A 25,569-nucleotide genomic window follows, 5' to 3' on the forward strand; every position below is an offset into this window, starting at 1 on the left:
GGAATTGAAAAATCCAAGCAGACTTTTACACGACAGTCAACTATCATGTAATCTGCCTTCATGATTTAGAAGACGACCTCTACATAATTTTGTGGTGTTAGCATAATTTAGAAAAGATGTCTGAGTCCTCTTTTTTCCTACTTGAATTAATTTAGCATGGAAATTGTGTAGCTAGATAATGTATTTTAGGCATATTCCACATACTGTATGACAAATATTCTGCCACCTGATTTCCCAAGATGAAATTTTATACCCAGGCAACTTGTACTACAAAACTAGAGAGAACCAGAAGATTTAACAAATGCATGCACATATGGCAAGGCAACAATGGAGAAACTTCAACTGTGGAAAGTTTTCTTGTTCTTTCTACAACAGAAGTTATGTAATCTTACAGAAATTCTAAAGATTATTTTGATGGTGTCATCTCTAGATCTACAGACTATGTCTTCGGCAAAGTTCAAAGATACGCGGATAACAGAATCAGAGAAATTTTAACATTCTTGTCCCTTTGGGCATTTTTGAAGAATTAGATCTCTTCTGGTGAACTCAGGGACATCAGCAGTGCAAGGTGATTGCACTGTGATGTAGCATAAGAACTTTAAAATGTGCCTTCTTTTTCTATGTGTCACATGAAATACATAGCTTTTAATAGTAAAAACCTGATTGTCCCATTCAGTTCTTCTGTTCTGAGAGACAAAGCTGCACCTCCTGTCCATTTAACGTCTTTGTTCACTCTTGCTTGTAAAATATTTCTCTCTCAACACACCTCTACAGACATGAAATGTCCATTCTTCATCAGATCACCTCCTGCCCGCTGCATTTCTTCATATTTCAGCCACTGCTTCTCTATCTCCCGCTTGTATTCCTCATGACGCTTGATGAGCAGCTCTGCTCCCAGGACATCATTTGCCAGCTCCTCCGAAATCACCAGAGCATGCATCTCGTTGGCCCAGGCCCTACAGAACAGGGACAAAGGGTAAAAAGGAAATTAATCTGACTCTGTTGGACATTTGGGAATGCACACAGCCCATGGCTGTTGATACATGTATACAGACTTTTATTTGCTCACAGAAGATATTAATATTGTCCTGATTTTCCTGAGATAGAGTTAATTCTGTTCTTAATAGATGGTACAACGCTGAGTTTTGGATTTAGGATGAGAACATGTGTGATTTAGGATGAGAACATGTGTGATGTTGACAACACACTGCTGTTCTGGCTGTTGCTGAGTAGTGCTAACCCCAAGCCAAGGATTTCTCAGTTTCCCAGGCTCTCCCAGTGAGGAGGTGCACAAACAGCCAGGCAGAGGGGAAACACAGCCAGGACAGCTGACCTGAACTGCCAAAGGGATACTCCATGCCACAGAACATCATCCCCAGTGTATAAACTGGGGGGAGTTGGTCAGAAGGGAGCAATGACTGCTTAGGGACAGGCTGGGCACCAGTGAGTGGGTGATGAACAATTGAATTGTACATTAATAGTTTTTTGGAGGGTAATTTTCCTTTTTTTTTTTTTTTTTCTAAATATTATTTTTCATCATTAGTATTATTATATTTTACTTTTTTTTTCAATTACTGGACTGTTCTTATCTCAACAAATGAATTTGGTTTTTTATTTGTTTGTTTTTGATTTCTGATTCTCCTCCCCATCCCACTGAGAATCCAGGGGGGAATGAGTGGCTTGGCTGTGGAAGTACTTAGAAGTACTTAGCTGCTGACTGGGAGGTTAAACCACAGCAATGTACAAATACATTGATGAAGGTTTACTCAAACATCTGGGTGATTTATAATATTCCCAGTGTTGTTTCCATACATAGCCTATTAAAAATACAGATGTAGATCTGCATGTACCAAAGCATTGTGTCAATTCTCAGAAAGAACTAACTGCAATTGCCTAGGCTACACAACACAGAGACTTTCAGATGCCCATCAAAACCTTACCACCACACACAAAAGTACTTCATATGCACAAAGAGCACTCATGGAAAGTAGCATATTGATAGATACTTTTTAAGAAACATTTTCTACTCCGTAACTCTCAACTGGCACAAGATAATGTATGATTACCTGAGTTCTAAGGGTCTATCCCTTAGCATAGCAAATGTCCAATAGTCAGTATTCACTGTCTCTGTATTTCTACTCCTGTCATAGGTGAACTTTTTCATTACCTGTTCTAGGAGATTAATGTGGCTGCTTTGACTTTGAGAAAAAGGGGCACTGGTGTCTGTGCAGGTGTTTAAATCACTTCACTGTGTAAGACTACCTTACTACAGAATCAACAGTATTTTCAATTGGAATTGTGAAACTACCAAATTTATCCACAGGGATGGAATTCTCCAACACTGTTTAGGAATTAGTCTATAAAAAGTGTCTTTGTCGTGCACACTGTGCTGAGGCCTCATGGTCACCTCTGATACCTGGTAAATGCTGTGAAGTGCTGTTCAGGAGATGCCATAGATTGTTATTCAAAGATATTTGAAAGCAAGCTGCAGAGCACCTGGGGCAGGAATCAAATAATAACAGGTGTAATTTAAAAAATTCTTTATAGGAAAGACAAGAAATAAGGCCCACTGCCAAACTCAAGGGGCCTGTACATACATCAGCTCCCTGCAGTCATTGAAGTAGAGCTGGACTTGTTCAGCTTGGCTCAGTCTTGCCTTCCTCTCCAGAAACTTTTTGTCCAAGTTTTCCCAGCACTCATCCACATCTGTGAGTCTATCCATGATGTTTTCCTTAACTTCAGGGTACGTGCGGCTGAGGTGCCAAGCGTCCCCTCGAATCCGTTCCAGCTCTTTCATGATGACTCCTAGATCTCGCTGGAACAGAGACAGAGAGGACTGTAAGACCAAGTCACTACTTAGCTCTATCAAAGGCGGATTTAACAATGATGCATATTTTTTCTGCCCTCTGGCTGTACAGAGACTGGGAGTATGAATGCCTCCCAATTTTCCTTTAATGCCTTATTTATCATCAAACATAAAAGAAACTTCTCTAGACACGTGACAGATTATTTTGGTAAATGTGGAGCTGAAGTTTCCTATGGTTCAGCTGACACCTTTGCAATTATAATAACAGCTTGGAATTGATTTTCGAAGACAAGGTTATCCCTAAAAGCAAAAGCATTAATAATGTAATGTACCAATGTTAAAAACAGGAGGAAAAGGCTCTCTTCTCTGAAAGAAGAATATTTAAGGGTGCAATATATTTACATTGCAAGCAAGGCCCTTGAGAGGCATCAGTCCAGAATCAGTCTCCTTTTTTTGCCATTTGTGGTTTTCTGCTACTGCTTCATCACAGACCCTCTTACCTCTACTCCCTCAAGATGGCTGAGAAGTGTCTGTACACCTGGAAGGTCATACCCATAATCTTCTATATCCACCACTGCCTCTTTCTCCTGCATCCAGCCCTTTACTTCATCCACATCGTGGTCATACTGGTGAACTTGACGGGCTGCTTGTAGGTTCTGGAATAAAGAAGTAATTCAATGGTAATACTCTACAGCATTTTGTGTCTTCAACACGAAAAAACATAACCCTAATATGCCATAATGCAGTATAAGATGACTGGGGATTTTGAGAGGGACTGAAACACCTTCCCTGTTGAGTCACCTGAATGTGAGGTCTTAACTTAATTTCCCCAAGTTCTGTTGGACAATGGAAAGCAATAGATGTCTTCAAAGGGCAATTTTTCCCTACATAAGAAGAATGATCAGAATGGAGAGCATGAGTTACCCTCCAAAAGTGGCTCTCTACACCACAGAAGCTGTAGTAAAACACTTCTTGGAATAAAGGTTTACACTGCAAACTGTGAAAATAAAAGGAATTTTCTGAAATGAGAGGTATAAAAAAATATTCTGATACTAGTTTATAGTCAAACTCTATAGTAACAATTGTCACGCATTTATTTCTGCTAAAAGACAATACTGGGCTTGAACTACCTCATAAGCAAGAGTCATGCAACAGTAGTGAAAAAAAAAAGAAGAATTGAGGACATTGGATGTCATTCATATATTCTCCTTTAAACAAACAAAAATGTTGAGTTCTGTATGTCACCTCTGCTTTTCCAAATATATCTGTGGCTGCAGTTTCCTGAGAGGGAGTGAGCATATTTAACACCTAACTGCTGCCTAAATGTAGGGGGTTGGCTCTGTGTCCTCCATCATGTTCTCTTCCATATGCCTTCTTTGATTTCAAGTAGCTAACTCAGAAAAAAACCCGGAGAATTTTGATCAAATTTAGCAAACTGCTAAATAAATAGTTCCAGAAAGAGACTGATAAGTGGCAGAGCCAGACTGCTGTTAGTGGTGTTAAACTGGATTGGCTTTGTTTTTCAGGAAATTAGAGTTAGCAGTGAATTAAGGAAAACAATTACTCAGAGCTGATAAATATCATTCAAGTATAAGCCTTGCTAGGAACAGTCAGGTAAGCAGTGACTATAAAGTGAAATGAATCTAGAAAAAATTGAACAGGATGTAGTGCTGTAAACCTTGTGTGTTCAACATGACCTGGTTGCACTGCTTTGGGAAAGAAAGGACATGGGAGACTGCAGGGAAATCAATGCCCCAGTTTTCATGCATTTCCTACCTCTGTCCTTAGCTGAATGGCATTGCATAGTGTCTCCCACATTTCATTGATTTGCTTAGTTCTCTTCTGGATAACATCCATCTTGCTGTGGCCTTCCTTATCCAATTTAGATGCAAATTCATTTAAGGAGACAACTTTGGAATGTCCCAGAGGTTTCATCTCATTTTTAAAATCATTAAACTTTTTCTCCAGCACCTGCAGAATAAATGGGGACACAAATTTAGATACAATTTCTGCCTACCTCGATGAGAGAGATGGAAGGAATCACTTTCTCTGCTCTGTATAGCACAAAAGCTATGCACTGCAATCTACAAAGCAAATGGTTTGGTAAATCTAAATGATCTGGAGTCAGAAAAACAGATGTGTTTTCTTGATATTTTAAAATTCTATGTCACAGAGAAAAATTAACCACATCCTGACAAGCAGAAGTTGCCCAGATCAAAAGCTAATGAACAGAGCTTGTCTACATATGCAGCAGTTCCTAGGAGGAGTGGACACTACTAATTATACCTCTCTGCACTGTGCACCCCAAAGAGAAATTTATCCTTCAAATCAGCAGCAAGAGATATGAATACTGCAGCCCAGTGTTTATGACATAGTCAAAAATTTTATGTCCTGTCAAATTTATGAGTAGGGCAAGCAATGAAATGTGCTGACCTCACCTTATTCCAAGAAAAGCTAACTTTCTGATACATCTAACTTTCTGTTGGAGGATGCTACCTCAGTGAGCCTGTCAAAGCAGACAGAAGCCAGCCTGAGCTCTTGCTGTAGAGATAACAGCTCTGCTTAGTTTTTGTCACTGTAAAATGCTTTACTGTCAGCAGCTACACAAAATTGCAGCAAATATATCCCTGCTTTGCCACACAATACATGCAACACCTTTTACTTTTACCTCAACATCATCTAGGTCCTGCCCATAGTCATTGGACTCTGCAACAGACAGTTTACTGGAAAGCCATGCATCCACCAGCTGGAATTCTCTTTCAAACTGATAGAGCTGGAACTGTTCTTGCAGGCGTTTTCTCTGGGTGTCAGACTTCTGTAGGAGAGACTGATAGTCTGCTAGGATTCCCTGGAGCTTTGAAAGTATTACTGAACTGCAAAGAATAAGAAGCAGAAGGTACGTCTTTGTTTTACTGTTATTTTTAAGCACTGTTTTTTTTCTGACTGGTTTAATTTGCAACACCTTTAAAATACAGAATAAACCAGATAACATCATGGAGTGAGTTATGCTGTGCCATTAAAGCCAGCTAGCTCAGGAAATTAAAGTATATCATTCAAATGGCTGCTCTTTTCCCTTCCTCTTCCCCAGATATAAAAATAAACTTTCAGTGAAAAACAGTGAACTATCAGGAATGTTAATTTCCTTTCCCAAGCAGAGTGTTTTTGAACATTTGTGGTAAATTAGAACCAGATAACAGTTCCTGGGAGTAGACAATGGACAAAGAAGCTGATCTGCATTAATTGGTCTGTTGCTTAAAAAAAAAAAAAAAACCCAACCAAAACAAACACAAACAAACAAACAAAAAACCAAAACAAAAATCCAAAAAAACCCCACAACAACTCATGAAAACACTAAAAAAATAATTAAGCTTTTGAGGAGCTTGGTGTGTGTGATGATGATGATGGAGGGATGGATGATCCCTGAAGTCTTATTTCTGAATGAACCATCAAACATAGTCGAACTTTCCTGTATTTGCCTTCTCTGGGCATTTCTATTTAGACCTGGAGGAGAAACCTCTTTTTACTTTCCTACCTCTCTGGACTGTCTTTGTTTATTAAGCTGGCCCCTGTCTCCTGTGCTTTCTCAATCCGCGACCTGAAACTATCCATGTCCAGTTTGGTAGCTTCAAGTTTACGTAGCAAAACTTGTGTGGATTCTTCATTCTTCCCATAATCAGAGGTCTCCAGAATGAAACTCCTCTCTGCCAGCCATGCCTCCACCTCCAGCAGCTGTACAAAATACAGGGATGAGCCTTAACATGGCTTGATTTAGGTCAAGACAAAGAAAACTGAAAGCAGTGGTGCACTGACACATCAGTGAAAACAGAGAGCACTTTAGGTGTCTTCCTCTAATGCAGTATGGCAGACACTGTTCCAAAAAATGTGTACCCAGAATCCAGTAATTGTAGTTACATGTTACTCACTGTGATTAGTTGGGAAGAAAACTGTCATTTCTCCACTGTATCCATGTTTATCAGACATGAAAAATCAGGGCAATGTGAATTCTGCTTCTTCCTCAGCACTTACATCCATTCAACAATGTGTCAGTTGTTTTAACAAAAGAAAGGCCAAAATAAATCTCTCAGGATCCATCTTTACCTCATTTAGGAACAGATGGGCCTCATAGGACTGCATAAGCCTCTGTCTCCTCTCTTGAGCCTCTGCCTTCAAGGTCTCTACAGATGTCTCAAGCTCCTTCAGATGCTCTACAATCTTTCGAGAGGCTGAGTGACCTCCCCTCGCCAGTTTCTGTCCTGTACTGATCACTGCTTTGGTCAAAGCATCCCGACTGTATATCTCATTCTCCAGGTTCTGGAAAGAGTAAAGAGTAAAATGATAGACCAAAAATTGAAGTTATAGAACTTTTATTCCAGATAATGTAGTTATGCAATTCCATTATAAGTTTGTTTTCTATTCACAAAGGGTGGTCAGAGGTACAAAGTCTGAGTGCATGCTTGAAGTGGAGTGGAGGACTTTTTTTGAGGTGAAGGGCTGATCACAGAAATAAAATTTAGGCGTGAAGTTTGAACTTCAATGTATGTTTACCTCATAGTCTGGAGGGAAAAGATTCTAATCACAAACCTCTTATTTCTAGATTCCACTGAAATATACTCAATTCCATTGCATTATATGGCATTTGTTGAATTAAAACATGTCTAGAGAAGAATGACCAATTTGTCTGCACATTATTATTTATCACTTGCCAATGCTTTTGTAGAAGATGCACCTTTGCATAGCAGCCACTGTAAACACTGCGGGTACACAAGTGCCAGGCAGCCAACAGGACAAGGGGAGAAGAAAACAACCTGAACCAATTCTCAAAGGCTTTACTTGAAATTAATTTTTGAAGACTGGTAGATTTTAAAGCCATATAACTCTCCCCTGGGTAGGCAAGGCCCATGCTGAGATTTTCCTGTGAGCATACATGCATTCTTTGGCTGTCTGTGCCTGAGCACCCTGAGCACAAACAAGCCCCTCAATTTTACCACTGTTCTGTTTAATTTCATAGCTATGAATAAACAGGTTCAGAGTTAGACCCCAGTGCTAACTTTGGTTGAGGAGATGGGCTCTATGAGGAGAAGAGCTGCTTTTCCAACTTAAGTGCCAAACTTGGCTGGAAAAGAGCTCTGATTATAATCTTGCCTTTCACTTCCCCCTATTTATTTCAAGATGTTGTTGAAAAGCAACACTGTATCTGTTCCAAGCCAAGCAGCTGTTTGAAGGCATAACATATTTCTGTGTAAATGCTGTTTTGGAAGACAGCTTTTTTTTTTTTTTTTTTTTTTTTTTTTTTTTTTTTTTTTTTTTTTTTTCCTTAGATTAATACAGTTCACACACAATCTCTTTTGTGGTAACAAACCAAGGAATGAATTCTGCAAATCTGGCTCGTTAGGAGAAACAATAGAGGGTGGAACTAACAGTATATTCAGTTCTTGACTGTTATGTTAATTCTGACATTTGCTTGCTTGTAAACCAACATTAAAAGGAAGGTGCAGAGGCTGTAGCTAATAACACGTTGAGAGTTAAAAGCTTATATTTTAATCCTGTTTCCAGAAGAATAGTAAGTAAAATGACAGAGAATTTTATTATGCACTGATTTACACTCTCACAGTTAGTTGAAAAAATTTGAGACTTAGCCAATTAACAAAAAATAATCATAGCCTAAAGCAGTATCTCCTCTGTTCCTTCAGTTATTTGAAATATTTTCTCAGATTAATTCAGCTCAAGCATTCTTTTCTTCCGTGAACCTAATTACTTTCTTACCATGCCAAAGAGCTCATAAATTTTAGGAGTTTTTGCACAAATAACATTTATACTTTTAATCATGCTGAAACAAGCTTTTCATTCTTACTGTTTTACAGTGATTGCACCAGATGCTTGGGCTTTCTCTCTCTCTGACTGTGTACATCACACACATTGGCAATTAATAGGACCTCCTGTCTTCCCCAATCCTGGTGCAGGTTGCACAGATTTCCCCTAAAGGCACTTGACATGGCATTTAAATGGATGTCATATGCTAATATTAATATTAAGTACCAATGACTGCTGGAAGATCTTAGCTGGAATATTTATTCTTCCACCTTGTGTTTGCAGAGATAGTGCTTTTTAATAAAGAACTATCAGGAAGGTATTTATTGGTATTTGAGATAACAGTATTCCATACACTGCTTTCTTTGTTGGCCTATCTAAACCTTGTGAAATATTTCAAGATGTCTTGAAAGCTACCACTGGAATGAAGGTCAGATAGCATAGTAACTTCCTGTTCACTCCCTCCCATCAAAGCAGAAAAAAATTTTGGGGAAAATGTTTTCCTGGGAGTTCATCTTGACACATCTGAGCAATGAGCTTTCTTGGAGGTACTTACTGAGTTTGAAAGCATTTTGTCAGGACTAAAGAACCCATGAAAATATGTACAAGTTTGTCAAATCTATTTTGTATTGAAAAGGCCAGGGTTTGAACTCAGTTCACAGAAAAAGCTGATGGTGTCCACAGAAAGCGTGTGGTCTGGTACTTGCACCACTGCAATGACAAGCAGGATGGCATCCTGCATGTTGCCAAGTCATGGATGTATCCTTGAAAAAGAAAAGGATAAAAGTGATCCCTGGCATCCTGACTCCTGTTAGCCAAAGCACAGCAGATGAAGTTGGTTAGAGATAGAATGAGTTTAGTGTTCTCTATTTGATTCTAAAGACTGTGAATGGTTGTCACATGACACTACCTGATGCTTTTCTTGTAGACTCTGAACAGTTGCCAGGGATTTGCCATAATCCTTGGAGGAAGCCATGGGGAGCTTCTCACGGACCCAAGCCAACTCCTCATCAACATCTCGGAAGAACTGGTACTGAAGTCTGCTTGCCTCCAGACTTCCCCTCCTCTCCTGCAGAGGATCATGTAGCCTTTTGTATCTGTGGGTTTTAAGGACAATCCAGTGAGGACTACCGATTGATAAGGAATGAATGCAAAACACTAATTTCAAAATAGTGTACAGAAGGAAAGAAAAACAATATTCAGGAAAGAAGAAAGCTGATAAAAGTAGAAAAAAGATGGCACAGGGCAGGCATTCACACACCTCTGCACCAGTTCATCCACTTTCTCTTCTAGTTCATCAGCAAGGAAATGTTTCTCCTTTTGGAACAGCTGAGCTGTGACCACAAGCTCTTGCAGCCGGTCCCTATGGGCAGCAATGTCTTCCTCCAGCTCCTCTTGTTTCTTCAGATGGCTGTCCAAAACCACCAGATCATTGTCATTATATGGTGCTTTCAGGTCATTTTCCACACCTTCCAACCATTTCTCTGTGTCCTCTACATTTCGCTGAAAATGAAGACCCTGAGAACAAGCAAGAAGAAAAGATCATTTAAACCTTTAGGACAGATAATATGATGTAAAAATCTCAGTTACTTTTGGTAAGGATTGCACACAAACACAGAGCAACTTCCCAGTGCTCAGTCAACTCCTCCCATATATAATGGTGGTGCAAATAAAGAAGAGAATTCAGTCATGGTGAAGACAAGAACAGATGCACTGAACGTCAACAGCTTTTCTTACTTGTGTTGCACAAATGCAGATCATGGGCATAGCACCTTAAAAAAAATAAATAAGGGAGAGCTCTGTTTTATAACCAAAGATTTTCTGATTGCCTAGGCAAGCATAACTCACAGTCATGAGAATTCATGTTCCTGGAGCTAGAAGAATGAAAAGCAGCTGTAGGTTTCTTTCTCAATGTTCTGAAAAAAAGATGCCCTTGAGACAGATGCAGAGAGCTGACACATAAGAGTAAACACATTTCTCCTCAGTATCTCTCTCTGGAATCTTGATCTAAGCCAGCAGCAGAAAGTGGAATGGAGCCCAGCCTACAAATCCTCTTCCCTCCATAGGGATCTCCAATTATCCTGCCAATTCCCTTCAGTCAACCCACACTCAGTAGGTTCTTTGCAGTAATGGTCTTGAGGAATCAGGTTGCAATGTACCACAGGACACACTTCTAGATGAGACATTTAGCAAGGCAGCCATGCTGCCTCTGGAAAAGACACCAACATCCAATCACTGGCATCCCTGTAACCATTGGCATTACCTTATAAGCATCCTGCAGTTTGGTCCATTTATCCTGGCAACTTGCTAGCAGTTCCTCCCATAATTCTTCCATTTCTTGTAGTCTGGACAGAATGGCTTCTGTGGCATAGTGCCTTTCATGGAGCATCTTCTCCCCTTCCTATGTCAGAAGAAACAGTCAACGTATTCTTCCTTTGCTGAACACCAGAATATATCAACTTTGCCTTCATAATCAAAGCCTACTGGCACTCTTATGTAACGGGCCAGTTGCAACCTTTACCTCCTGATATAACAGATGGAGGGATTGCAGAGACAGAGAAAAATCTAATAAAGACAAAAGGCTTACTGAAATTAGGGCAGAAAAAAGCACAGCAAGCAAAGCAAGAGGTACAGCAAGCAAAAGTTGCTCTACCAGGTGTAAAGAGCAACTACTAGGACTATTCCCAACAAAGATGAGTTGAGCATCATGAAATAATGTGAGATTGTGCAAACAAGTCTTTAAAACCAGATAATTTTACTGAGGATTGTAACTCCCTTTAACCCCCTCTTGTGCCTGCAAACAGGGGAAGGGAAGGGAAGGGAAGGGAAGGGAAGGGAAGGGAAGGGAAGGGAAGGGAAGGGAAGGGAAGGGAAGGGAAGGGAAGGGAAGGGAAGGGAAGGGAAAAAGAAAAGGGGAGGTGTTTCTAATATGCAGGTGAATCTGGAGGGAGCAATCTACTTTATTGGAAAATACATCTAGTAAGCACTGTGCTGGAAATAAAATTAATTAACATGTAACAGTCTGTCCTTCCAAACATCATCTGATCACAGCTTCTGTCAAATATCTGACAAATCCTGTCAGGCTTCCTTCTTATCTCGCCTACTAGTGTGTCTCTGCAAAGGATGCACTTGAAAACTCTATCCTTTTTGTTGGGTACATCTCATATGACTTGTTAAGGTTGTTCATCCTATCAGGTAGGTTCTCTGTTGGAAAGAAACAAAGATATCTCTGAAGTGGCATTCACTCAGAGAGATGTCCCTAAAGCCAGTGGATTGAATCTTTTCTTGCAGGCCACCATCTGTTTCCATCGCATGCTCAGTGAATATACATAGCAAGCTCACACGAGATAGTAAGAGAGAGAGGGTGAAGAAACAGATGGACACAGAAAATTCTTGATGGACTAAAAGAATAAGCTTCTCGGTATAGTCAGAAAGAGCATGGACAATGCCAGTGAGAGGACAGTGGCTCCTCCTCCCTTGTTGGAGATCACTGTAACTCGCACTGTCTGCAGAGTCTTTCATGCCAGTTGCCCACCCTTGCCCAAAACCCTGCTTCTCTCACTGATCTGATGGAGTCCAGACGATTTCTGTTGGCCATGATCTCTGCTTGGAAAGTCTGGTGCCTCTGCAGTTTGGTCTGCAGATTGCTTGGATCCTTCCAGCTATCATCCTGGGCAATGCTATTTTTCTCGTTAATCCAGGCAGCCACCTGAGGGGAGGGAAGAACAGAAGTAAACAAAATCTTCATTGTTTCTTCAGTTTCTTCAGCTCCAGCCTACCAGGCCCTCTTCTTATATGTATAAAACAGGGAACTGGTAAGTGGGGACCAAAATGAGTTGTCTTTCTGAGGTTCTGCTTCCCTAAGCTCTTCCTGCCCTTCATGAAGTCACCCCTATACATTTGTTTACTAGCACTCATGCCTGGAAAGGGAACTATCTCCAGCAGATAGTCCCCATGCAGTGAGAAAATGCATAGGCACATGTGTTCATGGAGGAGCGTGCACAAAGCATAGACAAAGATCTCCCTATTTCTAACTCATTGACAGCATCTCATAAAAAAATAATTTATTTTTTTCTTCTTTTTTTTTTTTTAATGGTGGCACATTCCCTATTATTGCATTTATTTCTTCTGTATTTTGCTGTTGTCCAAAGTACCAAAGATCTTTTGTCTACTAGACTAGATGAGAGGGAAGAAGAAAAGAATATCCCTTCAGTCTTATCCTCGTCTTTCCCAGTATCATCTCGTTCCAGGCTCAGTTCCTTGATTTTTCTCACAGAAAATCTGTCTGGGGATTCAGATCTATGCAGCACACCATGTTTTAAGAAACAAGAATATTATGAGTCCTGTGTAATTGTACCTCAAAAGAATTCTTCAGGAACTTCTGCAGAAGCCTTGATTCCTCTAACAAATGTCTGCGAGCAGCGGCATTCTCCAATAGTCTCTGTTTTCTGAGATGAAGACAGATATGGGAAGTAAAATTAACAGAGTGAATTAGATAGATAAGGGTTTTCAAATTCTGCCTCTAAAACACACAGGATCTAATCCTGCATTCCCTAGGAGGGAAATGTCCATAATACACAGATCCCCTTGATCTGGACTGTCAGAGAAGATGCCTAGGACACTATAGGAAAGATTTCTATGAAATGAAATGAAGCACTTTATTCATGTTAATACAGATGTGAGATATTAAAAAATCATCTCAAATTGGACAATATTAATAAATCAGTATGTTCACTGGGATCATAAGGGACCTCCAGTCTCTTTTCATAACTTTTATGCAGCTCTTTTCATCTGCCACAGCAGTGAATACAACTGCTTTTACTTTAGCTCTTGTTTACGATGAACAATATGCAAATTGCTAGTAGGAATAAAGTAATTCACATGAAAGGGCAAGACCTGATCAGAAAATTTGCAAATGCCCTAATGGATAATTTGAGTGGGGCTAAAAGATCAACCCCATTAAAGCAGAGAAAAGCAGTTGTCTAGCAAATGACCTTTCTTGATGGTATTTAATGATAATGAAGTATTTAATGGCATGGCAGGCCTTCTGTTTGCAGCACTGTCCCTAAGGCCATGCCAGAACACAGAATTACAGAGGAACTGCCTTTTTCTGAATGCCACTGCTCCTCTGCTAATTATATTTTGGAAGTCTCCTAATGAAATACGGCAAATTTTGGAAGACCACAGTGCAAAGCACAAAGTTGAGCAAATGCAAATCAGCTTATAGTTCTCTAAAATAATTTAAAGATAATGATCACAGGAGGGGGGTGTCATTGCAGAAGAGGTTGGTGACTGACATGGAAAGGCTTTGACTTCACCTCCTCAGAACAGCCTGGCATCTGTTGCTGATATTTTCTGAGTCATAATGCTTATTCTGTGTCAGCTGCTGAGCAAATGAAGCCATCTCATCGATTTTCTCCATCTGGGCTTCCAGGGGTTTTTCAAACTGTGTGTGTTTCCGCTGCAGGCTCTCCACACTAGACACTGAGTCCTGGAGAAAATTCAACAAAGGGAAGCTTTCAGTCAGAGTTTTTCCATCCAAAACACTGATAATCCAGAAGGTAAATGGCATTTACCCCACATTTGCAAACTAGCTGTCAAAAAATGTATTTCTTTGGAATTGATTGGCACTGATCTGACACTTGGGACCTAAACAATGTTCCATGTAAGGTCTGAGGCCATTATTTCAGTGCTGGATGCTTAGCTTCTTGTGCATATTTTTGTGCTGCATAGAACACATAATTTCTCAAGAATTAAAACATCAGCCCCCAATTTTAAATCAGTCTTAAGACAGATGTCGTGTTGAAAGCAAACATGGGATGCCAAATGGAAATCAGAGTTAAGTGAAACATGTCACAGAAAGAGGTTAAAATTAGAGTCTTGGTTTCAACTCATGGAATTTGGAAGAGCTCAGATCCAGATTTGAATTTGAGGGCTGGAGTCTGTCATTACAGTTAATCTGGAGAGAAACACAAACACTAATGCTTGTGAATCCTAAGCTTAATAACTCAGAGTCGTCCTTTCAACACCCCTCTGCACTTTAATTATAGAACCAGTGGTGTCAAAATGTTATCTCAGTAAACTCTGCTTTTCCACTCTTCTAAAGGAAGTAATAAACTCACATCAAATGGGTCAGAAAAAACACTGAACTTCTGAGTGCTTACATGAGTCATTGGGTGGGAAATTACTCAGAGTAATTTTCTGCAGATTGCTGAGCTAAATATGATTGGATGAGTCCTTCTAAGTCTCATATACCGTGATGAAGGGACTGTAAATACACTGAACTCACATGTTTTTGTAGCCCCTGCAGAGGCAACTAATTTAGTAGCACTGCCTCTGCAAGGTGTAGGGTGAGCTAAGTGTCAGAATGTATATCCAGCATCCTGAACAGCTTTGGCAACCCATGCATCAGTCCGCAGTCTCAGTTATTGCAGTGTTACTGATACCTGTGGTAGGTAATTTAAAGCTACCCTGGGTAAGCCAGCAGTGACAGCAGTGATGATTTGCACACTGCTGGCAAAGGTGTTTGGGTCAGATAAGACAAGCCAGGCTAAATGAGACATTGAGCAACCTGGGCTGGTGGGAGGTGTCCCCACCCCTGGCAGTGGGGTTGGAAATGGATGGTCTTTCAGATCCCTTCCAACCCAAACCATGCTAGAGTTCTGTGTTTCTATGCAGTCTCATTTTCCTGTTATAATCAGAGCAGTTGGACTGTTTCATTACTCTTAGGGCTGAGATTTCCATCCTGTGTAGAGTATCAAGGAAAGAAATCTGATCCTAAACCACCAACAGGGCAGAGCAGTAAGTTCAGAAGGAGAAAGAGCACAGGAAGATTCAGAGCACATACCCCTAAGTATATACAGTCCCTTCTCCTCCAGACTTATTGTAAGAAAAATTTGTAATTTCTCAGAGCACATACCCCTAAGTCCTCGTTAGCTAGGAAGGCCTCTTTGCTGCTGAGCCAGCTCTCAATCTGTTCCACGTAGCCATAGAATTTCTGTATAGGGAAAAACCCAACAGTCACAAACATGAAAATATGCTGAAATGCTGTAAAGCAGAAGCTAACCTGACTTCAGCAAGGTACATTGAAAAAAACCCAACTTTAATGTTATTTCAAAAATTAACCTAATACATGAAAAAGCATTGAAACTGCCCATACCATAAGATTTAATTTCTCATATACTTGATGATTTTAGATGGGATTAGTATCCCAGGTCTTATTTAAAGTACTTGACATTCTTCATTGTAGAATCTCTGTTTGAACAGGAATTTTTAAAGTGAGATGACTGTTACAGGGAAGTATTTCTGGAAATCTGCAGCCAACATAATTCTTTTAGTAGGAGAAAAAAAAAGCCAGGAGAAAGTACGTTATTCCATCCATGCTAAATTTTTCTTCAGTTTTTTTTTTTTAAGTACTTGTCTGGCTCCATGTTTTTTGGGAAGGCTATAGAACTTGGAAGAGTAGTGATGCTGTGTTCTAAGTATGTTGTCTTTCTCCAGATGTACAAGAGTTTGACCAAATTTTACTAAGTTTTACAGTCTTTGAAAAACACATTAGCACACATTCCACAGAAATTTCTATGATTTGTAGAGGTAAAGTCTCTCCAAGTCCTGTCACCACGGAATGTGCTTGGCCCTCAGCATGTCTTCCAGAAACCAGTGAAATATAGATTAAGCACTGGTTATTATTAGAACATCTTTCATCCTACCATCTCAAAAATTTGCTGTTTATATCAAGAAAAACTGTCAGTGGCATGTGCATTCTCTCTTGAATGTCATTTTACTCACCTGTAAGTCTTGTGCCTGAAACAATTTTATATATTGCTCTTTCCATGCTTGGATCAGTTCAGACCAGGCTTGCTGTAGTCTGGAGAGGGCCTGGTGAATCTCAGGGGTTGCATAGTGACCAGAATTGGCAAGTTCTTTACCATAGTCACTGAGAGCATTGAATCTTTCCACTCGGGCTTCAATCTCCTCCTAAAATACATTACTGAGGTTGGTGTCAAGGATTTATGAAAAGCCAGTTGTTCAGAATACAAGCCTTAAGGGGAAGAGTTTGGGCTGTAACTTTCCAGCATAAATATTTGTATGGAAAACCATTCATCTCTGAGCTATGTTACTGGAAAGGCATGGAATTGCCTAAGAGAGGATAAATGTAAATAATAAATGACTTTATTGTTCTAGGAACAACTGTTTTCCTACAAATGAAAATTGAGATTTAGTTACAAACATATTAGAAAATGCTGAGATATAAATGAACACAATTTCAAACATCCATAATATCATCCTCCAGTTTTCCTACATTGAAGTGGTTCTTTTAAGAAACAGTGCCTAGAATTTTTCCTCTCCTGACAAATAAGTTACCATGAGATTTTTACATTAAAGACACAGTTTTACTTGATTTTGTGTTGTTAAAATGAAATACATTTAACTTTTTCACCTGGTCTGAGGAATGAATTATACATCTATACTGAATCCTGAAGATGAAAGCATAAAAAGCAATTATCACCCCTGCAAACTGAATGTGGGATTTCTAATGTAAGCAATTTCAAAATGAAAACAACTATGGACTGCAAAAATACAATGTATTAACTCATAAACTGCCTTAAACACTATGGCATGTACTATTAAATTTCTGAAATTAGAACTGCTGCTTTTAGAGATTTTTGGGGTGGCATTGTTGCCCAACCATAGATAACACAGCTATGAAATCGTAATTCAAATATTATTAAAATTCACAATAATGTCCCATGTTCAATTCTAGTCTCTCCTAAAGAACTTTGGCTTGAGCTACTAACCAGGATGAAAAAACCTTCCTTCTTGCCTTGTCTGTAATTTTAGTTAAGTCAATATAAGAACATAATTCTTTCTAATAAGAAATGTTCTTATTGCTCTTATTGTTCTTATGTTCTTATTGTTCTAATAAGAACAATTCCTCCTTGTCCCTGTGACTGTCTCCTTAGAGCCATTTAGGCTCCTTGACTAACAGATATTAAAGACTTAGATCTTGCCACCATTTAGACTGGGAACACACTACATCAGTGGTTTGTGATATTTCTAATACGACAAAGAATTATTAACAAAACCATTGTTAAGTGATTTAAGAAATTGTTGTTAAAATGGGTGACTCTAAAGGAGGGGATTTCAGGTACGTCATACACAATTCAGGTTTTAGAAAATTAACCAGAATCTATAAACTGTTTGTGCTAACATACAAAGCACTGGGTATTAGTAATTATTCTGTGGACGGGATTTTTAGAAGTAAAATAATTGCAAAGAGAATGTAGCACAACAGCTGAAAGATAGCTATGATTCTTGGAAAAAGGTAAAATACTGGCTTTTTTTCAAATATTAATTAAAATGTCACTCCTTTTAGAAAAGAAACCAAAAGTATTATCCAAATTAGCCACCAAAATATTAGTTAAGGTAATTGTTACTGGGATATGAAGTGTTCCATAACTGAATGTGTAGCACCATTCAGTGGCAATTTACTTTGCTGTTTGAAACAAACTTCTGTTTTTATTTTCTTCTCAGGTAAATTAAGTTCACATAAAAAAAATCTAGCTCGAAGCAAGGATTAACTGGCATTAACTTCTTTGGCAATATGAATAAAGAGATGAGCAGTGAGCATGATGTGAGACTGAGCCTGTTTTTCACCATCAGGCTTGGCAGCAGTACAGGTGAGAGCTCATGGGGTTTGGGGGCCTTTTTGCAAAGACACAAGCTGCCAAAACAACCTGTGAGACAGTTTTGTCAGTATGTAGGTGACTTCTATCCCCTGCCTGGTACTCAAAACAGTTTTTTTTTACCACATTATTGACAGATGCATGCTGTGCACACAGAAAGATTCCCAGTGTGTGCAATTGGAACCATGGGAGATACTTGCCTTTCTCTGCTGATGCTCCTCAATCATACTTTCGGCTTCATTTGCACTTTTAGGGAGTCCCCCTGCTTCCATTAAAGCTCTGGTGTTTTGGGCCCAGTCTAGGATCTCCTTCATTTCCAAGTTAAATTTCTGCAACTGGTATGAGGCTGCCAGCTTCTCCTTCCTGCCATGAAAGGTGCAGTTCAGCATTATCTGACATGGAATTATCTAGTTGCCTCTCCCTCCTCATTTGCAGAGAAAAGTAGCTTAACAGAAGCCAAATGAAATTAATTCAAGCTTTCCCTTACAGTTCCCAGCAATCCTCATGTTAACCAAAAGCACAGGAGATGCCCACTGCCTTGGAGACAACATGTTTACTAATTTTTCTACATCATTAGCTCATTAGCATAAAAAAGGTAAAAAAGCCTTCTTATCTGTTGCTTACAGCGATGAAAACAGATCAGGATTAAGACTCTGATTTTGGAAAGATTTGAGAAAAAATAATCTTCAAGAACCATCCAAAAATAAGTCTTCCACAAAGGTTTTATGATAGATGTAATTTGAGAGTCTGAAGGCATTTTAGTGACATTATTTAATGGGATAAACCACAAAATGTTGTATTAGTTTTCCTAAAGTCACATCAGTGGAACTTTTTGTGTATCAAGTCTCACTTTTTCCAATGCAGGTGTGTTAACTGGCTGTGTAAACTTTGTAAAAAATCCTTAAATACTTTTAAAAGACCTCTGGCAAGTAGGGTTTAGACCCTAGTGAGCAGCTTTGCTTCTGCTAAGACACATTCAAACAACTCTAAGCCTTCACCTTTGTTTGGCCTGTCCCTGGAGTTGTATCCAGTTGTTTTTCATCTCCTGTTGTTTCATAGTCAGCTTGTCATTTATGGATGGATTCCTTGTGGAAAGGCGGAAAGATTCCAGTTCCAGTGGCTGGGAAGAGATTTATAGTGGGGTAAATTTATGCCAAATAGTTTTATTCATACCTGAGTTTGCCTTTCAGGAAAAATAGTTCGTTTTAAGACCCCAGCTCTCAAAGGCAGTTAATTAAATTGCAGTAACCAAATATACAAAAGGATATTGTAACATGCAGAAAATAATACACGTATTTGTGAGCAAACATCCATGTGAAAAAAGATCTCTGTGCACTGCTTTGCATGCACAAAGGTTAATTTACAATTTAGAAAACAGTTTTGCAGAATATGGACAAATGGATAGGAAAATGAAGTGCTAATTGTAACTTCCATTAGCAGTCTGATGAACAGTAATAAATGCTCATCAACCCAGGTTTAAAGTTGAAAACTTTCTCGAAAAATTCCATCAAGTTGATGAAAATGAAGAATTTTAATTATGCAGAACAGAAAATATGCCAAAAAAGTACAGTTATTATACCAGAGAGCCCAAACCTTGCCCATCTCCCCCATACAGCCTTATTTACGCCTTCTAATAATCACCCACTTTTCACATGAGAATTAGCTAACAAAGTCTCAGTGTTGATGGTACCATACATATTGTCACTGTTTGTATACTGCTGTGAAGAAAACGTTTTTCATATTTTCTATAGGAAAAACACTAGCCAACAGTGAAAAAATGTGAGATGTTCTCATGTGAGATGTTTCTACTACTGTGGTCCAACAGGATATATTTCTTTTTAGTAAAAATATACAAATATAAAGGAGCTTAAATCCATACTTAATGCTCAATTTAATTTCGATGACACAAACTGACCATTTCACAAAAGCCGGAGTGGATCAGACAGGCAATTATAACCTAGAATTTCTGTGTTTGATGCTTATGTCAGGAAATTACGTGCAGTATGGGGTTTGCATTTAAGTTCTGAACAGAAATAGAGTTGAGATTTTGGTTCAGCTGAGTACAGAAACTGGGGGAAAGATGAAATCCATCTTTCCAAAATGTATAGGACAGTCTGATCTGGCTTGTAGGTGAGGCCCAGACACTCAGATAGTGTTAAAAAGTGACTTTTCTTCTTAGATTTTGTGCATCAGGAAGAATAATATTCAATAAGATAAAGTAGGATTAAGCAGCACAGTATTTGCATGAGATAAAATCTATGTTGCACTTACATTGCTGAAAATTCCTGCTAATCAATCTGAAGAGTAACAATGATTTTTGCACCATATTTTCAAGAAAAAAAGCAAAATTTTTTCAGTACCCTTTGTACTTTCCTACTTCTTACCTCCATTTTGGACTTAATAACACTGATTTCTCTCTCCATTTCTTCATGTCTTCGAATCAGGTTTTCCACACTTTCCACATCTTTTCCATAATCCAGTGCTTGTATCAATACACTCTGGAGAGGGCAATGGGATGTGCAAATGGTGAAGATGACATCAAACAAATGGATGTGTATCTTAATTATTTCAAAGAGCCTCCTCCTTCACCTCTTTGTATTGCCATATGAATGTTTTATTGTCTTTTAAAATATCAATAGAGCACATTGTCTGCTGTCCTTACAGAGCTGAAACAAGAATGTACATCTCTTTGAATAGTCATAATCCTGCTTAAGGTGCCTCTGGCACACGTAAAACAAAGACAGGTGTGCCTCCCTGCATTTCTCAATCCTTCCTTTCTTTCCTTTTTTTCTTTTTTTTTTTCATATAGCAAACCAGAAAAATATTTCCCAATAAATTGTGGCACAGAAATTCAGGTTATGCATTATGCAAATATAAAAGATAAAATTTACTCTTGGGATTATAAGGAATTAAATCCCATAAAATGAAAAAATACATTTTAAAAGTTGTTATAAAAATTTCAAGCCAAAAGTCTTGTGACAGTAAGTAGTACCATTTGCCTACTGACTAATTAAATAAATATGATTACTTACAATGATGTAATAATTAGCTTTTATATAGCCTTTTGTTCTGTTAATATCAAAATTATAATTCTAGATCGGCACTTTTACCTCAATTTTCTGAATGAATAAGATTGGTAGACCATTTTTCCATTTCAATTAATCAAAATTGGAAAACTTACCTTCTCAGTAATTCTTTCTGTGATGTCATCTATTTCTCTGATTAAAGCATGAATCTCTAGGGCTCCCTCTAACTTCTTCCTGTATGCATTCAGGTTACCATGAAAACTGTTCCACCTTTAATTGGAAATAATATTTTAGAGGTGTATTTCAGAGGTAAGGATTTCCACAAATGAGTTTCATGATGCTCATATTCAAATAAAACCACAGGTTTGCTGAACTACATCAGGTATTGATCTCCCAGTTCTCCATAATAGGGGGCTCATCACAGGGATAAAGTGTTAGCCTGAGAAGACTATCTGGTTGTGTTTATTCCATGTGTTTAGGTGCCATGGGGGTTAAAAGCTAAAAATTGATCCATTTTCCTTAAACTGTCAATAATCTCACAATCGATATTTTCATGCGTTTGTTCCTTAGATGGGGGCTGTGAGCAGCAAAAGCACAAGGCAATTCACCAGGACAACTGTGTGAATAGATGGAAGGGTCTGAGCTTTATGAATCTTGTGTGCCAAGTGATGTGGAAGAGAGTATTTGACTCCAAGGCCAGAAACTCCAAGGCTTTGGCACTTCTGGATTAAAAATCCTTCTAAACTACCTGCTCTGGGAGTCTGGAAAGACAACTCCAGTGTCTAATATTTGGTAGTGGTGATAAGAAGAACACAAATACTCCAACTCCTTCATTTATCTCAGCCGAAGACACCTAATTTTCCCTTCCTGTTTTTGCTTTACACAGAACATTTGAAATCATGCTCACTTCTCATTGAGCTGCTTCCGGCGCTCATAGATTGTCCTTGTTTCTTCCTTGTTCTGTCTCTCCAGTTTCATGGCCAAGGCATTGATAGTCCTGATGTGAGCATCATCCACTGTTGACTCCTGTAAAGTGAGAAAGGGAACAAAGGTACGCATTTAAATTGCTTGTGACTGAGTTTTCCACTGAGATGTGAAAATCAACACAAGCAGCAGCAAGAAAGGGTTTTACCTCACTAACTCTTCAGACACATGGAGTTTGCTCTACTACAACTACTGTTGTTACCATGTGCCTGACAATAAAGGCAAGAAAGAAAATTAATGGCTTTAGATGTAACAATTATCTTGGTCTATGTGAGGGCCCTCAGACCCTCATTTCTAAGCCAGATATTCCAGCAGGGGTTCATTTGGTGAAGAAACACAGATGCAGTTGCTGGTTCCATAGATGGCTGCGGTGGAACAGCTGATGTGTGACAGATTGTTCCTCTGTCAGACAGGTAGTGACCCATGGGCTCCTGGGCCTACTGGCTGCTTTATCTAGATGAGCTTCTGTCCTAAGTGCCTTCTGTACTGTAGACAACAGGCTCAAAATCCATACAGCCTTGGGAATCCCAGACCACCTATGCCACTGTGTTGTCTTCCAAGCCTAGGTCTTCTAGGAGATTTGCTTCCCATTCCATGCAATAGAATGGATAATATTTGCACACTGCCCATATAATCTGGAGTGCAGTGGGGTAATTTTTGTTTTGGAGCACTACAGATGGCCAACACTGAACACTGCTCCAAGATTCAAAAACATTCTTTATTTTTCTGGGACAAATAAATCAGAAGTTTAGCAGGGAGACAATCACTGTTGGAAAGAAGCACAGCTGCAAGATGCCAGCACACTGTTAATGTAAGTATTCACTCCATTGTGTGTTTTGTTTATGCTGCATCCATTCCAATATTTGTGCTTCCATATGTGCCTTCCTAGTATACACAGCCATAAAGTAAATGAGAGAAACCAGCAGACAGTCAGATATTCTTCAGAAACCCTGCAGCCTCCTCTCCTGGGAAATAATAGCAACACAGCGAATAGAAAGTCTGGCAGCTATCAATGCAGGATGATTACTCCTTATCCTGATCTCAGATTTTTCTAGTGGGAAAACACAGGCTGGATGGATGCACACACTGTGCACTGTTTGTATTACCCTAGGAAGACTGCATAACTGAGCATCAGCTATCAGGGCATAACTGCATGACTGTCCCAGCTTTTTATCTGCAGGAGTCACATTCAGAGTGTTACAGGAGCAGTGGCTACAAGCTGATAGTGTCTAAGACCAAGAGTTTCAAGAGTGGCACGTAAGATCTACCTTAGTTTATGGATAAACATTCCTATTCAGAGGCTTATGCTGACTGGAACTTTGGGTTGTTTCTGCCCTATTAATTATCCTTCTTTTGGCTGGTACAAGCTGTAGAAGAGCCCTTGCTCAATCCCCTGTCTCACAATCAGCTAGTGAGTATAATGAATGTCTCTTCAATTTACTAATTCACTGGTGCTGAAGCCAAAAAATTTGGCTGTCTATCCAAATCCAGTGTGAATGCGCTGTCACGAAATGCTGCTGGGCTCTGGAATAGAGCGCTCAGGGGTTTTTCTCTGGTGTCAGGCATATCTACACTGCTACTTTGCACAGAATAGGATTGTCTTCTTCTGCTACTAGGCAACAAAAGAAGAAGATGGGGGCTGCCATAAAAAGAATCAACAAAAAGATAAAAGGCAAACAAAGGATAAAGAATATTAGGAGACTATGTTAGAGTAAACATCACTCACAAACTCCTAACACTTCTCTTTCCAGACCTTTCCCCCGATTTCCAGACTAACAAATAAGGACAGTACTCTTTCCTGTGTGACCCACAGATCTTAGTTCTCATCTGTAGCAGTTCACAGAAATAGAGAGAACAAGAGGTTGCTGCAAATGCATCCCCTCCATATATGGCCTCACAGCTCTCATGGTGGGAGCTGAACACACTACAAGGAGGCCCCTGTTCCCCAGATTTGGTGCCTAAGTTGGAACGTCTCACTGTGGGCAGGAGAGACAGCTGGCATGACTCAGCATCATGAGAGAGGGACAGAGATCTCAGCACTGAAAGGTGAAGAGTGCAGCTGTCCTGTCACATGGCTGTTATCCAAAGCGTAAACCATTGCTCTATTTTACTAAATGTCTGGTTATTGATGTTAGGATTCATGAGTAACCACATGTGCTGTATAAACAGAGGCCCCCAGATTTACATGCTTATTTTTGATGAAGAAGTATGAGAATGAGAGCATTCCTCAGGAGGACAAAAATGGAGAAATAAAGGATAGAAATAGAGAAAACAGTATTATTTTTTTTACAGGCTTGTTCATGGAAGGTCCAGATCAGTTCTCAGATTCTAACAAGCATGGCTGAAACAAACATTTTTAAACGACTTTTGGGTGGAAATCACTGTGACTTTGCATGAACCTAAGAAAATCTGCTCAAATTCAGGCTCACACAGTGAGTTTTCCAGTCATTTGATGTAGTCTGAAATATTAGGTTGTGTAATGAGTGGCTGACAGCTCTGCCTAGACATCTTCAAAGATGAAGTCATAAAAAGAGAGAATTCTGTCTTTTAAAACGACTTTTGAGGTAGTGATGCTTCTTATCATTTTGGTCTTACACCTCCTCTGAGCACTGGAACTGTATTTGCTAACTGGACTGAAAAGTTACCTGTTGCTTTCAGCCATGCAAGACATGAGCATGAAAAGAACCTCTTACCCCTGATGTTGCTCCACGGAACTCATTCAGCTTTTTCTTGAGCTGCAGGCAGTGTTCATAGTCATTTCCTACATCACCTACATTAATCATGACTTCCTGGGGAAATAAGCAGCAAACAGACAAATATTTAGGTGACGTGTACAAGAACAGAGCAACTCCCAATGCAGTAAGTTCTGTGACGTTTATAAATCATCAACCTACAGTCTCTTCTGATCTTTAGATAATTATGAGACTTGGCCCCAACTCCCTTTTTGATCTATTACTGGCTCTATTACTGACCTCTGACTGAAAGTGATTCTTCCTTCACCCCTACGAAGAGAAACATTCAGATTTGCCATACAATGGGAGTGAAGGCCAGCTGCCAAAGTCTTCAAGTCTCTCCTATTTTAATCTGCTTTAATTTCTCTGTCTCAGTAGAGACGCATGAGTTGGCCACAAATAATCACAAACTCTTCCTGTGCACAGTTTACATGAGAAGATGTGCTAATACCACCCAATTGACTCTGTTATGGACAGACTCCATAGAATTTGTTCAGTCACCCCTTTCATATTGTTTGTAGAACACG

At 39.3% G+C, this 25,569-nt stretch overlaps 1 protein-coding gene across 1 annotated transcript in view; it reads right to left on the reverse strand.

Annotated features, from left to right (window-relative positions):
- SPTBN5 (spectrin beta, non-erythrocytic 5) overlaps positions 1-25,569 on the reverse strand; it is a 91,347-nt gene that overhangs the window by 8,067 nt on the left and 57,711 nt on the right. The window contains exons 38-58 of the mRNA XM_066322180.1: positions 25,004-25,095; positions 22,234-22,352; positions 21,482-21,596; positions 20,685-20,798; positions 19,299-19,420; positions 18,501-18,663; positions 16,403-16,591; positions 15,534-15,611; positions 13,933-14,105; positions 12,972-13,062; positions 12,177-12,323; positions 10,878-11,015; positions 9,876-10,132; positions 9,525-9,711; positions 6,905-7,117; positions 6,339-6,535; positions 5,475-5,679; positions 4,583-4,777; positions 3,307-3,462; positions 2,598-2,815; positions 767-956 (exon numbers count right to left, since the gene is read on the reverse strand). Coding sequence (XP_066178277.1) covers positions 767-956; positions 2,598-2,815; positions 3,307-3,462; positions 4,583-4,777; positions 5,475-5,679; positions 6,339-6,535; positions 6,905-7,117; positions 9,525-9,711; positions 9,876-10,132; positions 10,878-11,015; positions 12,177-12,323; positions 12,972-13,062; positions 13,933-14,105; positions 15,534-15,611; positions 16,403-16,591; positions 18,501-18,663; positions 19,299-19,420; positions 20,685-20,798; positions 21,482-21,596; positions 22,234-22,352; positions 25,004-25,095 — 3,359 coding nt within the window. The remainder of the gene's footprint in view (positions 1-766; positions 957-2,597; positions 2,816-3,306; positions 3,463-4,582; positions 4,778-5,474; positions 5,680-6,338; positions 6,536-6,904; positions 7,118-9,524; positions 9,712-9,875; positions 10,133-10,877; positions 11,016-12,176; positions 12,324-12,971; positions 13,063-13,932; positions 14,106-15,533; positions 15,612-16,402; positions 16,592-18,500; positions 18,664-19,298; positions 19,421-20,684; positions 20,799-21,481; positions 21,597-22,233; positions 22,353-25,003; positions 25,096-25,569) is intronic.

The sequence above is a fragment of the Sylvia atricapilla genome, chromosome 6, assembly GCF_009819655.1.
Source record: "Sylvia atricapilla isolate bSylAtr1 chromosome 6, bSylAtr1.pri, whole genome shotgun sequence".
NCBI classification, from domain to species: Eukaryota; Metazoa; Chordata; class Aves; order Passeriformes; family Sylviidae; genus Sylvia; species Sylvia atricapilla.